Source organism: Phacochoerus africanus, chromosome 4 (genome assembly GCF_016906955.1).
Source record: "Phacochoerus africanus isolate WHEZ1 chromosome 4, ROS_Pafr_v1, whole genome shotgun sequence".
Classification (NCBI taxonomy): domain Eukaryota; kingdom Metazoa; phylum Chordata; class Mammalia; order Artiodactyla; family Suidae; genus Phacochoerus; species Phacochoerus africanus.
The window spans coordinates 34723193-34738210 of record NC_062547.1 but is presented as its reverse complement, the minus strand read 5'-3'; the positions used below and the strand labels follow the sequence as shown (position 1 = coordinate 34738210).

Sequence of the window (15018 nt, the reverse complement as noted above, 5' to 3'; positions counted from 1 at the left end):
GAAAAGCTGGTTCTTTGAAAAGATCAACAAAATGGATAAACCCTTAGCCAGACTTATCAAGCAAAAAAGAGAGAGGACTCAAATCAATAAAATTAGAAATGAAAAAGGAGAAGTAACAGTGGACATCACAGAAATACAAAGGATCATAAGAGACTACTATATGCAACTATACGCCAATAAAATGGAAAACCTAGAAGAAATGGACAAATTCTTAGAAAAGTACAATCTTCCAAGACTAAAACAAGATGAAATAGAAAAGATGAATGGACCCATCACAAGAACTGAAATTGAAATTGTGATTAAAAAACTTCCAACAAACAAAAGTCCAGGACCAGATGGCTTCACAGGTGAATTCTATCAAACATTTAGAGAAGAGTTAACACCTCTCCTTCTGAAACTATTTCAAAAAATTTCAGAAGAAGGGATACTCCCAAACTCATTCTATGAGGCCACCATCACCCTGGTACCAAAACCAGACAAAGACTCCACAAAAAAAGAAAACTACAGGCCTATATCACTGATGAACATCGATGCAAAAATCCTCAACAAAATCCTCAACAAAGTCCTCTCAATAGATGCAGAAAAAGCCTTTGACAAAATCCAACACCCATTTCTGATAAAAACCCTTCAGAAGGTGGGCATAACAGGAACCTACCTCAACATGATAAAGGGCATATACGACAAACCCACAGCGAACATCATTCTCAATGGTGAAAAGCTGAAAGAATTCCCGCTGAGATCAGGAAAAAGACAAGGATGTCCCCTCTCGCCACTACTCTTCAACATAGTTCTGGAAGTCCTAGCCACAGCAATCAGAGAAGTAAAAGAAATAAAAGGAATCCAAATTAGAAAGGAAGAAGGAAAACTATCCCTATTTGCAGATGACATGATACTATACCGAAAGAATCCTAAAGACTCTACCAGAAAACTGTTAGAGCTTATCCACAAATTTTGCAAAGTTGCAGGATACAAAATCAATACACAGAAATCGATAGCGTTTCTATATACTAACAATGAAAAAGCAGAAAAGGAAATTAGGGAAGCAATCCCGTTGACCATCACATCCAAAAGAATAAAATACCTAGGAGTAAACCTACCTAAAGAAACAAAAGACCTGTACTCTGAAAACTATAATACACTGATGAAAGAAATCAAAGATGACACAAATAGATGGAAAGACATATCATGCTCTTGGACTGGAAGAGTTAATATTATCAGAATGACTATACTACCCAAGGCAATCTACAGATTCAATCCAATCACTATCAAATTACCAAGGACATTTTTCACAGAACTTGAACAAAATATTTTAAAGTTTGTTTGGAAGTACAAAAGACCCAGAATAGCCAAAGACATCCTGAAAAAGAAAAATGGAGCTGGAGGAATCAGGCTCCTGGACTTCAGACTATACTACAAAGCAACAATCATCAAAACCGCATGGTACTGGCACAAAGACAGACATATAGATCAGTGGAACAGGATAGAAAGCCCAGAATTAAACCCATGCACTTACAGCCAACTAATCTATGACAAAGGAAGCAAGAATATACAATGGAGAAAAGACAGCTTGTTCAATAAGTGGTGCTGGGAAAACTGGAAAAGGATGAAATTAGAACATTCCCTAACACCATACACAAAAATAAACTCCAAATGGATTAAAGACCTAGATAGAAGACCAGACACTATCAAACTCCTAGAGGAAAACATAGGCCAAACACTCTCTGACATAAACGACAGCAACATCTTCTCAGATCCACCTATCAGAGTATTGACAATAAAAAGAAAAATAAACAAATGGGACCTACTCAAACTTAAAGTTTCTGCACAGCAAAGGAAACCCTAAACAACACAAAAAGACAACCCACAGAACGGGAGAAAATCTTTGCAAGTGGATCAACCGACAAGGGATTAATCTCCAAAACTTATAAACAACTTCTGCAGCTCCATACCAAAAAAACAACCCCATCCAAAAATGGGCAGAAGATCTAAACAGACAATTCTCCAAAGAAGACATACACATGGCTGAGAAACACATGAAAAGATGTTCAGCATCACTCATTATTAGAGAGATGCAAATCAAAACCATGATGAGGTACCACCTTACACCAGCCAGAATGGCCATCATCCAAAAGTCTACAAACAATAAGTGCTAGAGAGGGTGTGGAGAAAAAGGAACCCTAGTACACTGTTGGTGGAATTGTAAATTGGTGCAACCACTGTGGAAAGCAGTATGGAGATTCCTCAGAAAACTAAACATAGAACTACAATTTGATCCAGCAATCCCACTCCTGGGCATCTTTCCAGAGAAAACCACAACTTGCAAAGACACATGTACTCCAGCGTTCATTACAGCACTATTTATAATAGCCAAGACATGGAAACAACCTCAATGTCCATCGACAGAGGAGTGGATCCAGAAGATGTGGTACATATACACAATGGAATATTACTCATCCATCAAAAAGAACGAAGTACCAGCATTTTTTAGCAACATGGATGGACCTAGAAACCATCATGCTAAGTGAAGTCAGCCATACAATGAGACACCAACATCAAATGCTTTCACTGACATGTGGAATCTGAAAAAAGGACAGACTGAACTTCTTTGCAGAACAGATGCTGACTCACAGACATTGAAAAACTTATGGTCTCCGGAGGAGACAGTTTGGGGGGTGGGGGGATGTGCTTGGGCTGTGGGATGGAAATCCTGTGAAATCAGATTGTTATGATCATTATACAACTACAGATGTGATAAATTCACTTGAGTAATAAAAAAAGTGGAAAAAAAAAAGAAAATTAACCCCGTGATCAACTTAGCAGAAAGTCAAGCAGAAGAGAATGCCAATTTCAGCCTTAGCTAGCAAGACTCCTTTTCAGATGAGAGCCTAGAAGTTCAGATTTTATTCTTTCTTCTTCTAAGAATGTTTTATTTTTTGGCACAAGCAAGAGGCAGGAACACATGTAACAGGGATTAGACTAATAAGAATAATGAGGTGAAAATTTTTACATATACCCTTCTGAAACACTAACATCAGGAATAAAATAAAGATAGTGATAGGCAGTGAGGAGAAGGGGTAAAAGAAAAGAAATTTATGGATCCTCGTGATAGTCAAATTTTGTCTTATAGAGACAAGCATGAAAGTTTTATATAATTGCTGAATAAAACTTAAAAGGCCACAAATTGTCATGCAAAAATAGAAATAAATACTTTGGAACACTTCATTTCAAAAGAGCTTAGGAAAGAATTAAGAACCCAACACCCCAGACCATCTGTATTGCATTACTGCCCAGAGAGCTGCTCCCTGGACCAATAGGGAAACAGCTTAATCATGGCCTCACCACTAGCTATTTATAGGTGAGAAGTTGATCTAAACTTTTCATGTAACTTCCTGTTGCTCTATGATGCTGCTCAACTGAGGACTTGCTCTTCTCTTTCCTTGGGAGTGTTTTAATACCAGTCATGCCCTTTGAGGCCTTTAGGTAAAAATTTGCTAGGAAAATGTAAAATGCTGCTGTTATTGCCCAGTTTGCATCTGCATGAGTGCCTTGCATGCAGGCTTCATCAGATGACTGAAATAATGTCAAACAGCAAACATTTCTATTGGGCTGTTTGTCAAATACACCAGCCAGGTCAGTTAAGAATTAACAATATTGAAATGGCCTCTGGGGAGTACAAGTCTGTCTCCTTTCCAGCTTGCACTGGATTTCTGCTAAAGTTTCTGTAAGCCAGCCCAGCAGCATTTCACACATTATTTAGAAACTGAGGACATAATGAATGAAAAATATTATTATTCCTTGGCATCCCGCCTCTTAAAAATTGCTCCTACCATTAGTACTGCCTCCAAATCTGACTTTGAAACAGTTGCTTGCTTGATGTACATGTTATTAGAAAACATTTGTGAAGTGGGGGGACTGAACAGGGAAAGACAAACCAGTTTACCCATTTTGCTGAACATGTTATTAGAAAACATTTGTGAAGTGGGGGGACTAAACAGGGAAAGATAAACCAGTTTACCTATTTTGCTGAAATTTCTAGCCAAGAAATTGCTTGAGAAAACCACATAGCCCTTCTTGAATAAAAATGGCTTCTGAGTTAGGAAAAACCAACCTAGAAGCAACTCAGACTTGGGAAGAAAATGAAGAAAACTTGTCTGAATTATGAGTTTAGTTGTAATTTCACCCCACGTTGTGAGAAATGTACCCCGAGAATTCTTAATGAGTGGTTTTAGAGTCACTAAAGACCACAGTATTTGAGGATGGGGGTGGGGGGCTTTAAAACGTATATTCTTCTGAGTATTAGGGTTTCCTAAGCAAAATGACAAGCCATGTTCTTTTAGCCATTGTGAATCCCAGCTTAAGTTATCAGCCAAGTTATCAGTGGAGTTTCCTATGTAATATTAGGTTTTGCAGTAAAGTTGCTGCCAACAAAACCACTTGAGTATGAGGTTGTCTCATGAATGAAAGGAAAACTAATTTCTGTGTCTTATGCCCCTCTAGAAATCACTTGAGGAAATTTATGAGATACCCTAACAAGTCAGTTGCTTCTCCACAATCTCCCATGGTCCCCATTACCTCCTTGGTTATACTCTGGGCAGCCAAGACAGGCAGCTGCTATTATTAGGAAGGGAGAAAATAAATTTCAATATGCTATGTCTTGAACTCCATGCTTTACTATCAATTTTGAACCTTGACAATTCTGATAAGAATCATTATCCCCATTTTAAAGGTAAGGAAACCGAGGCCAGGAGAATCAGGTTCAAACTCAGGTTTATCTAACTCAGCAGTCTGCAATCTTTTCTTTACACCATGCTACTTTGCTGGTTGGTTGTTTAGATAACAACGTTTAGATAACGTTTTCCCAGTGTTCCAAATGCCAGAATAATTGTTGACTGTTGCTTCTACTCATATTGCTAGTCCAGATGCACGAGAATAATTTTACAGGATTATATGGAAAGTTCTCCAACTAAACCATAATGACAGCACCAGAGCACTCATTCCCTCCCCTCTATGAAATTCAAATTATAGCCAACTGTTTATGCAAAGGGAAAAGGACAATTGACAAAGAATCTGATCACTTGTCACAAGAGAAGATAAAGTTAATATTTTAATTATTCACATTAATAATCTACACTATCATCCAATTCTTATGATGAAATAAATTAAGCACAATTTTCCTCTCACCCCCAAAACCTATTAAATATGCTTAGTATGGAATCTCATAGATTTTTGTAAATAATACACTGCATTTTAAGTTTCTCATAATGAAGGCCTTTAGGAGTTTTGGAGCAAGTTGCTGTGACTTTTTTTTTTTTAATGTTTTTAGAGATCATTGTCATTTTTCTCTTATTACCTGTCTTCGTTTTTATTATTGAGCCTATTATTAACCTTTAAAGGTAAATTTAAAAAAAAATACTTCTCATGGTTACATATAACATAGATACAGAAAAATCACATAAAACAAATGTATAGCTTACTGAATTACTAAGGCAAATATTCAGATCAAGAAATGGAAACTTTCCAGCCACTCCATAATCCATCCACAAGTCCCAGCCAATTGCAATCTTCTCTTTCTCTCCACATATCATGGTTCCCCTGAATTTTAAGTTACCTCACTTCCATACTCACAAGTATACTTTTCTTATTCAAAGTATTATCACCCCAGTAAGCCTCTCTCAGCATTACAGTTTGGTTTCCCAACTTTTTAATTTTCTGATATCTTTTTCTCCTTACATAAAATTAGTTCTATTGGTAAATATAAATTTACCAATCAGTACCAGTGTTATGTCAGTGTTTTCCCTTTGGTTGTCTGAAGCCCATTCTCTTATAAATTCCTCAGTATGAGCTCATGGGAATAATATTCTTTTGGGGGGGGATAATATTCTTTTAATTCTTGCATATTGAAAGCAAATTAAGACCTTTATACTTGAAAATCAACTTGACTAAATATCAAATTCTTGGCTCATAACATGTCTAATATATCTCACACTATAGTTTTATTGGTAATCTAATTTTCTTTTCCTGTATGCAAATTGATCTTTTACCTAGATTCTTAAAAGAATTTTTTTTTTCTTTAAAGACTAGTATTTTTACATACTATATCTTCTAGTTGGTTGTTCTGGGGCAACTTTTTTAGGGATTACATGGGTTGACCTTTTATGGTTAGTTCCAAATCACTTTTTTTTTTAATTTCAAGAATTTTTTAGAATTGTAGTTTTTAGTATTGTTCTGTTCCTTACTTTGGACTTCTTCTTTTAAGGATACCTATTGTATATACACTAAATCTTCTTTGCTTATCCTCTTAATTTGTTATCTTCTCTCAAATTCTTATCTCTTTCTCTTTTTTTTTTTCCGACATTAAAATTTTTCTCACTTTTATCCTCTGGTTATCTAAAAGCAGTATCTGTTATGCTTATTTGAGCTTGCATTCCTTCTAATTTAGTTTTCATTTCTTTATTAGAGTCAATTTACAATATTGTGTCGGTTTCTGGGGTACAGCAAAGTGACCCAGTCAAACATATATATACATTCCCTATCTTATATTACCTTCCATCATGTTCTATCACAAGAGATTGGATGTAGTTCCCTGTGCTATATAGTAGGATCTCATTGTTTATCCATTCTAAATGTAATAGTTTGCATCTGCTAGCCCCAAACTTCCAGTCCATCCCATTCCCTCTCCCTTCCCCCTTTGCAGCCACAAACATATTTTCTATGTCTGTGAGTCTATTTCTGTTTTGTAGATAGATTCATTTGTGCCATATTTTAGATTCCACTTAGGAGTGATAGCATATGGTTTTTGTCTTTTTCTTTCTGACTGACTTTGCTTAGTATGAGAATCTCTAGGTGCATCCATTTTGCTACAGATGGATTATTTCATTATTTTTTATGGCTGAGTAGTATTCCATCTACTCATTGTATGTGTACCATATCTTCTTAATCCATTCATCTGTTGATGGACATTTAGGTTGCTTCCATGTCTTGGTTATTGTGAACAGTGCTGCTATGAACATAGGGGTGCATGTATCTTTTTGAATTATAGTTTATCTGGATATATGCCCAGGATTGGGATTGCTGGATCATATGGTAGTCTTCATTCAATTTAGTCTTCATTTTTTAATAATTTTCTTCATTTTTTTTCTTTGCTCAATATAGCACCTCATTTTTGAGTTTCTGATGTCAGTTATTCTTTAATATATTGTACCAAAAGCTTAAAAAGTTAGGTATAAATAGAAAATAGAAGTTAGAAATAGAAAAAATAATTTTTTTTGTCTTTTGGGGATATTCTAGCCCATACTGTCCACAGGTGTGCTATTTTGCTATTTATTCTTTCTTTATTTTAAATAACTATGAGACTAAACCTTAATCATTTTTATGTTGCTAATTTTTATATGAACTTTTTTTCTTAACTATTAAAGGGAGAAATGACAGGTTCATGTTAAGCTATATTTCAAAACTATGGCTCATAATGTTCTAAGACCTGCTGATCTTTCTCCTTTAGTTTCATCTAAACCTTTTTCCTTTGTCCCTGTAATGCTCAATTTGGGGTCTTTTTCTCAGAAGGAAGCTTTGTCATGGAAAGGAGTTTATCTGGTAAGTTTTTAGAGTTTATGGGGCCCAGAGTATTCCAACTCTTTATCACAGACGTCTTGAACTCATCTATATTGGAATGTGAAAATTCACCTCCCAGATTTAACTGCCATTCTCAAATTGCCCTACTGCAATTTTCAGGGAAAATCTGTTAGTGATTTGGGAATTTTTCAGATCCATCAAGTACCTATTGCTTCCTTGTGCTTCCGCCTACGCAGCTACTTATATACCATGTATTATAGCCTTGGAAGGTCTGTGTACCCACTCAATTTGAAGGTTCATGGAAATATCTTGTCACCTAATTTCGATTGGATATCATCCCTGAGTTTGGGGGTTTGCACCCTAAGTGCCTTGCATGGAGAATTCAGAGAGATTAAAATCACCACCATCCCAAATCCTCCATATTTACCTCATATCTTCATGTCTTATAGAGACTTCCATATTAGTTCAGTGGTTTGAGTAAGAGAAACACAAGATATAAGAAATGTTACTTTTGTATTTCATGTTTATATTTGGAGATATTAATGGTATAAACTTTTTTAATTTCATTCATGTTCAAGAATGCAATATATGTGCCCAAAATACAAGTAGAACTGAAAAGAGAATGACTTTTTAAGACACAAGTCCAACAATTTTGCCAAGTATTGTTTACAAATAACTGTAGCACTTCCCTTAGAAATAAAACAACCACCATGATTAGTGGCTAAAGCATTCATGATTTAAATATACCTAAAATATATAGCTTAGCCTAGCATTAAAGTTAATAGGCAATCAGGAAAATAATACAATTTTTAATTCTAGAGCCCATGTCTTCATTCAACAAACATTGTTGGCAGTGGTTTAAATGCTATGAGATAAAGCTATGCTTGAACTCAGGTCCCTGATGTAATGAGTTTTGGGATAAGATTTTACAGGACTATAGGGAAGCAGAAATTTGAAGGGAAGCCAAGGATAGCTATAGAACAAATCCTCTTTGGTCCAGCCCAGACTGCCTTCTCTCACATCCATATACCATTTTCCCTCCCTCCACTGGGTTTTCTCACAAGCTATTTTTTCTGCCTCTTCTGACCTTTACCCTTCTATGTAAATCCCACCAATCTTCGGGTCTCCACTTAACCATCACTTCTTACTCTCATAACACCTTGTACATTAGCTTTGGAAGAGAGATCACACTAAACTGTCTTCCCTTATAGACTATAAGTTTCATAAGGTGCAAGTACCATGTCTATTCTATGTGCTGCTGCATCCTCAGCTCCTGGCCCCTTGGATGGTCTAAAAAGTGGTAATGAAAAAATAAATATCTGGAGGTCTGGTGAGTGACTGCATCTACGCAATCACATGGGGAAGCATCACAACTCTAGTTGGAAATAATAAGCAATATAATATTCCTTTGGTTGGTTAACTGTAAATTTTTTTATTTATTTTAGCTAGGAGAGCTAAAAAAGTAAGTGTCAACAATGGTAGGAATAGCTCAGTGAAAACTTAGGTTTGTTTAATAACATCTTTGGCAAAAGTTGTATTATTTGTTACAGTTACAAATACCTGCCTCAGCATAATACCAAGGAAGTCTATACTATTGGAATTATATGCTATACTGATCCTGCCTTTTCAACTTTAGAACAATCTGCTTCAGTTATGGAAATTCTTAATAATCTTCTTGTGTTGTCGCCTTACCTAGAACAACCTAAGAATATGTCATTAACAGGAGGTACATGTCAGTACACACTAATCGCACTAAGGCCCCCCAGGTGAGCTTTTAAAAAAGGCTTTCTACAGAGGCCAATGGCTCATGTTTGCATTTGTTTCTGCTGTGTTTTATTGGGCATTTGGCTTTGAGAAGAATAAGTGACAGCTTAGAGTCATAACAATTGTCAGCAGGAGGCTTCCTGGCACAATTCATTTCTATAAGGAGGAAGAAAGGTAGATCGGGTGACATTTCTAAGATTTTTCAAGACTTAATGCTGTAATGATTAGGAGAATGTTTTATGACTGGAACTGGCAGATTCCTTTCCTGGGATTTATCATTATGTGTGAGCGTCGACTTTTAGGCTATATATCCCATACTGTGCCTAAGACACTTTAGGAATAAGAAATGTTTATCATCCCCTGTCAATTAGCTTAGAAAGCTGGAGAACTGCTCTGAAGAAGCCAAGTCACAAGCCCACCCCTGTAGAAGGCAGTTAGTGCAAAGAAAAGATCTGTTCCCTGGTTAAAGCTTGCACCTTGAGTCTAAGTTAGCTCTTGGCCACAGCAAATCTCAGTTCATTTACCCTTGATCATAGGAGGAACCAAGAAAGAGATGTAGATGGATCAATGCAAAGCCATCATCACTCTTGGAAAGAAAATCTAAATAAAGTCATTTCTCCCTGACAGTATCAACAGCATCATCTTCTTAGAAGACATTATACCTTCCACAACTTGATGAAATTACTTTTTTGGTACTTGAATCCCTTCTTACAGGTTAATTATTCTCGGAATGCTGATGTTGACAATAGTCTGATTCTGTATTATGTCTGGGTCATGGAGTGACATGAACTTCACAGAGAACATGTATTTCTTGGCTACAGTCATGACAATATAATGGATTGCCTGACTCATAATTGAAATGAGTTGCAGCGAGCTTTATATATCCTCTTCTTTCACTAGGTCTCTTTCCAATTCATGGTCACATGTGGATGGCTCTTTAATCTTTAAAGAAAAGTATACCAGGCTTTCCACCCTAAATTTAAATGAGGAAAAAAACAGTGCAAAATAGCTAATTTCATCCTCGATCCCAAAGAATGGTGAAGAAACACTACCTTTTCATTTCAGATTCCTCTACCTAGAATATATCTCCCAGAAATTCACATTTTTCCTTCTCTTATTTTATTCAGGTTTCTATGAAAAAATTCTGCTCTTTCTAAGCACTTCTCAAAGAATCCTTTCTGCCATGATATTCTCCTGGCCTCCAATTCTTATCTCCTTACCTTGTTTTGAAAATTTTCCTTGTGGCATTTATCTCTATCTAATATTAGATTTGGTAATTACTTGTTTGTCCTTTTTGTCCCCTGCTGTATTTCTTTTCCTTTTCTTTTTCATGTTTTGTATCATGATTTATTTACTTATTTTGCTGTGCCCCACAGCATGTGGAAGTTCCTCAGGTCAGGGATTGAACCTGTGCTACAGTAGCAACCCAGGCCACAGCAGGGCCAATGCTAGATCTGTAACCCACTGAGCCACCAGGGAACTCCCTAAATTTTTATCTTAATTAAAAAAAAAAAATTTAAAGCCACAGTGGGGTCCACACTGTGGGACAAAAGCACATTTAGAAACAACATCTCTGGCTCCTGGGTGGCCAGTCTACCAAACCCATTCTGCTTTCACAGCTCCTGGTGCTGGTGATTGTCATCAAAAATCTGTCAAAAATGGAAATCTAAAGAAGCTATGGAAGAAAATGAGTGCAGCGTGTCTTGGGGACCTGAGAGCATCCTTTCCTGGGTGGGCACCTGGGCCAGGTCTGGCTGAGGGTGTTCCTTGCTGAATTTCTAATGATAAAACAGTAACTGAAATAGGTGTTCAATATATAATTATTGAAAATGATTTGATAAATATGAACACAAATTAATAAGTAGACATTGTAACAGCAATAAAATGGCATGCATATATAGTGACATTTTTTCAATCCAGCTTTGATTTATTTTGAGACACAGCTTCCTTGCAATTACCCATTATCTCAATATTCCAAGGGAAAAGCCTTACAAAATCTGAATAATGGGTGCTTTTCTTGTCACAGAGTTGCAAGTAATCTTTAATTATTTTTTGATTAATTTTTTAATGCTTAAGTCAAGCTATTTTTTGACAATAGGGAGTAAAATTGATATAAAATTAACCATTTTAAATTATGATGATTCTGTGTCATTTGGTACATTGGCAATGCTGTGAAACCATTACCTCTATTCAATTTTAGTACATGTTTATCAATAATGGTTTTTTAAAAAAAATGAATTACTTATTTGGAGTAATAGAAAACTAATCTATTACATTCCAAAATGGTAAATAAAGGAAGGAATCAAGCATTTATCTCATTACCCCAGGTAAGTTTTTATATGGGGTAGCAAAATAGTAAATGAGGATCTCCTTTTTAAAAAGCACATTTTTTTAGTGTTCCGAATGATAAATTTAAAAAGTAGTATTAATTTTCTATTTCACTATTAGAAATCCACAATAAATTAGTGGGCCTAACACTAATTAGGCCTAACGCTAACACTTGAGCATGAACGAGTACAGGTATCATAAGAAGAAAGATATCTAGATATTCTGCGTCTTGTAATAAAAGTACATATTGACATCTATAGTTTTGCTGAAGAAAGAAAATTGTCTGCCCATGTCTCTGCATTTAGCTGCCAATTTCCCAGAAGTACAGAGGAGAGGGAAATGGGTTGAACTACACCATGAGTATACAATCAACAATGTCCAGACTGTGAGGATTATCTATAGGTCAAATTCCCTAAGTGCTTCAAACAATAAATTGTAAGAACAGGCTGGAAAAGAAGTGTATAGATGAAGAGACTTAAAAGACATAACAGTTGTTTTTAGTGGGTAAGATTAAACACAGTGTCTAAGGATGCACAACCCTGAATTAAAAATATAAAGAAATGCCCCAAAAAATGATAAATACAGAAGTCGTGGGTACTCTAGAGAAGAGAGAAAGGATTGTGCCATTAAGGGTATGCCTATCCGAAAAGCCACCAAGTATCTGAAGGAAGTCACTTTACAGAAGCAGTGTGTGCCATTCCATCATTACAGTCGTTGGGGTAGGTAGGTGCGCCCAGGCCAAACAGTGGGGCTGGATACAGGGTAGGTGGCCCAAAAAGAGGGCTGAATTTTTATTGCACATGCTCAAAAATGCAGAGAGTAATGCTAAACTTAAGGGCTTGAATGTAGATCCTCTGGTCATGGAGCATTTCCAGGTGAACACAGCCCCCAAAAGGTGCAATAGGACTTAGAGCTTGGATCAACCCTTATATAAGTTCTCCCTGCCATACTGAAATGATCCTTACTGAAAAAGAGCAGATTGTTCCTAAACCTGAAAAAGAAGTTGCACAGAAGAAAAAGGGATCCCAGATGAAACAAAGACTTATGTTCCGGGAATAAATTCCGCAAAAAATAAATGCAAATAAAAGTTAAAAAAAAAAACATACTAACTTATAATCCCCTATACACCTCTTTATAAACTCTGTAGGAGAAACTAGGGTATAAATGTACTCTTTTTGGAGAGGAAAAGAGAAATGAGGAGATGCTGATTCTGAAGGGGTTGCTTTGGAGGAAGAAAGGTCAGGCTCTTTTCCGTTATGGTAATTATTTCATAAAATGAAGTTTCCATTTTCCCCATGTCTCAAGTTCATTCTAACACATTTCCCCTGGCTAAATGACAGCCCATTTAAACATGTGTTTCTTGTATTTTGCAGACATACTTGGCAAGTGCAAGACAAAATCGATGCAAACAATGTGGCTTACACCACTGGGAAGCTAAGCTTTCACACTGATTACCCAGCCCTCCATCATCCACCTGGGGTAAGGTGAGCCTCAGCATATTTTCCACAAGGCAGGCCAAGGAGCAATATTCTCCTATACTTTGAGTCTAGAAGATTATATGTTTCACTAGCTCATTTGTCTTATATAGGCCTTTCTCCAAACATAGCCCAAACTCACAAAATCTCTGTACCTAAATCCTGAATAGCCTCACATGCCCAAGGGATAGAAGATTTTCATGTATTTTTTTTTTTAACATTTCTTCATTTCTCCCTGGCAATAACTCTTGGCACTTTTTGCTTTGCCAAGACATTTTCTCACAGCAGAACATCCTGAGGTCTTTTCACACATTTCCCATTCTTAAGAGAGTTGTAAGAGAAAATGAAACCAGGAAACATAATGTAGAGTTTTTCCTACAAAGTCGCATGGCCATCATTCATATCAGTTAGTTATTGCCAAAAAAAAATAAAAAAAAAAAACCACTCCATAGCTTAAAAGAACAGCCATTGATTTAGCTCATGTTTTTATGACTTGGGCTGTGTTCAGTTGTGTAGTTCTGTTGCTGCTGAGTCTGGAAGGGACTGATTGACCTAAGTGGTGGCTGAGATGGCTTGTCTCTGCTCCATCTGATCTATCATCCGCTTCCAGAACCCCCACCTTCAGCTAGCCCAGGCTTACGCACATGGCAGATGGCAGAGATTCTAGGGAGCAAGCCAAAACATGCAAGACATCCTGAGACTTAGGCTAGCAATCAGCACAGTGTCATCTCTGCCAGGTTTTATTGATCAAAGCAGGTCCTAAGTTTAGCCCATATCTAAGAGGTGAGGAAATAGAGGCCACCTACCATAGGAGAAACTGCAAAGATACTCTACAAAGGATTATGGATGCAAGAGGCAGACTAACTTTGGCTGTTGTTGGAAACCATCTAGTCTCCCATCTATCAGATTCTTCATTGATGTGAGATGTTCACCATGGAGCCCTAAATGTTCCAGATTTTCTGGGACAATCCTCCTCCACCACCATGTTACTAAATTACCATTTTACTAAGCCACCTACATTTTTACAAAAGCATCATTTGGCTAAACCAAGAAATAAATGGTCAGGAAACTACCTTTGAAAAGAAAATTTGTTCCCATTTTTAGAGCTAAATGGGACTAAGTGAAATAACCACAGAGACATCTATATCTTCAAAAGTAAATGAAAGTGGACATTGGGGGAAATTCTCTAGCTAATGAAGGTGAAATGAGGGAAAATCAAAGTTCATCTTTTTTTTCGTCATATTGACTGAACATATTTTCTCTGTTCTTTTGTGACCCATTGTCCTCACCTGTATTGACTAAGCTAGGCTAATGTTTGACTTCACATGTTTCAAATTATTTCCTTGATTGTAAAACACCGCATGACTTCTTTGAACTAAATGACCCCCAGTCATCACTTTTTTGAGTGGGGATTAAGGAGAAGACACACAATGTGATTTGTTTTAAATGCAGTCCAGAAATTTTCTAAACCCCTGGGAGTTAAAAGCCAACTGAATCAGCTCAGTTCATCTGCAAAAAACAGGTTGGAGAAATAGAATTGAGTACAGTTTTTAAAATTAGACTAGAAAACTATTCTCTTTGAATTTTTTAATTATCTGGGGGTTTTTTTAGTTTTTAAAATTAGACTAGAAAACTAAATAGTCTCTTTGAATTTTTTAATTATCTGGGTTTTTTTTTTAATTATCTGAGTTTAGGTTTTGTTTCTAGGTGAAAATTGAAAGCCTAAGGAAAAGGGGTTAAATGACTTCATAAATCTTCCTGAAGTATAGTATAAAGCTTGACATTTTCATAGCATATTTTTTCTTGCATTTTATATTCTTTAAAAGCATTTTTACTTAGTACTTTATTTGACCCCTCTTAGCATTCCTTTCAGGTGAACAGG

The 15018-nt window shown here is 36.3% G+C and overlaps 1 protein-coding gene and 1 pseudogene across 3 annotated transcripts in view; both read left to right on the top strand.

Moving 5' to 3' along the window:
• Positions 1-15018, top strand: part of BBOX1 (gamma-butyrobetaine hydroxylase 1) — a 68678-nt gene that overhangs the window by 41245 nt on the left and 12415 nt on the right. For all 3 annotated transcript variants that reach the window (XM_047776115.1, XM_047776116.1, XM_047776114.1), the window contains exon 6: positions 13035-13140. In XM_047776115.1, the coding sequence (XP_047632071.1) occupies positions 13035-13140 (106 nt within the window). The remainder of the gene's footprint in view (positions 1-13034; positions 13141-15018) is intronic.
• LOC125125292 (60S ribosomal protein L17-like) lies at positions 12290-12720 on the top strand (annotated as a pseudogene).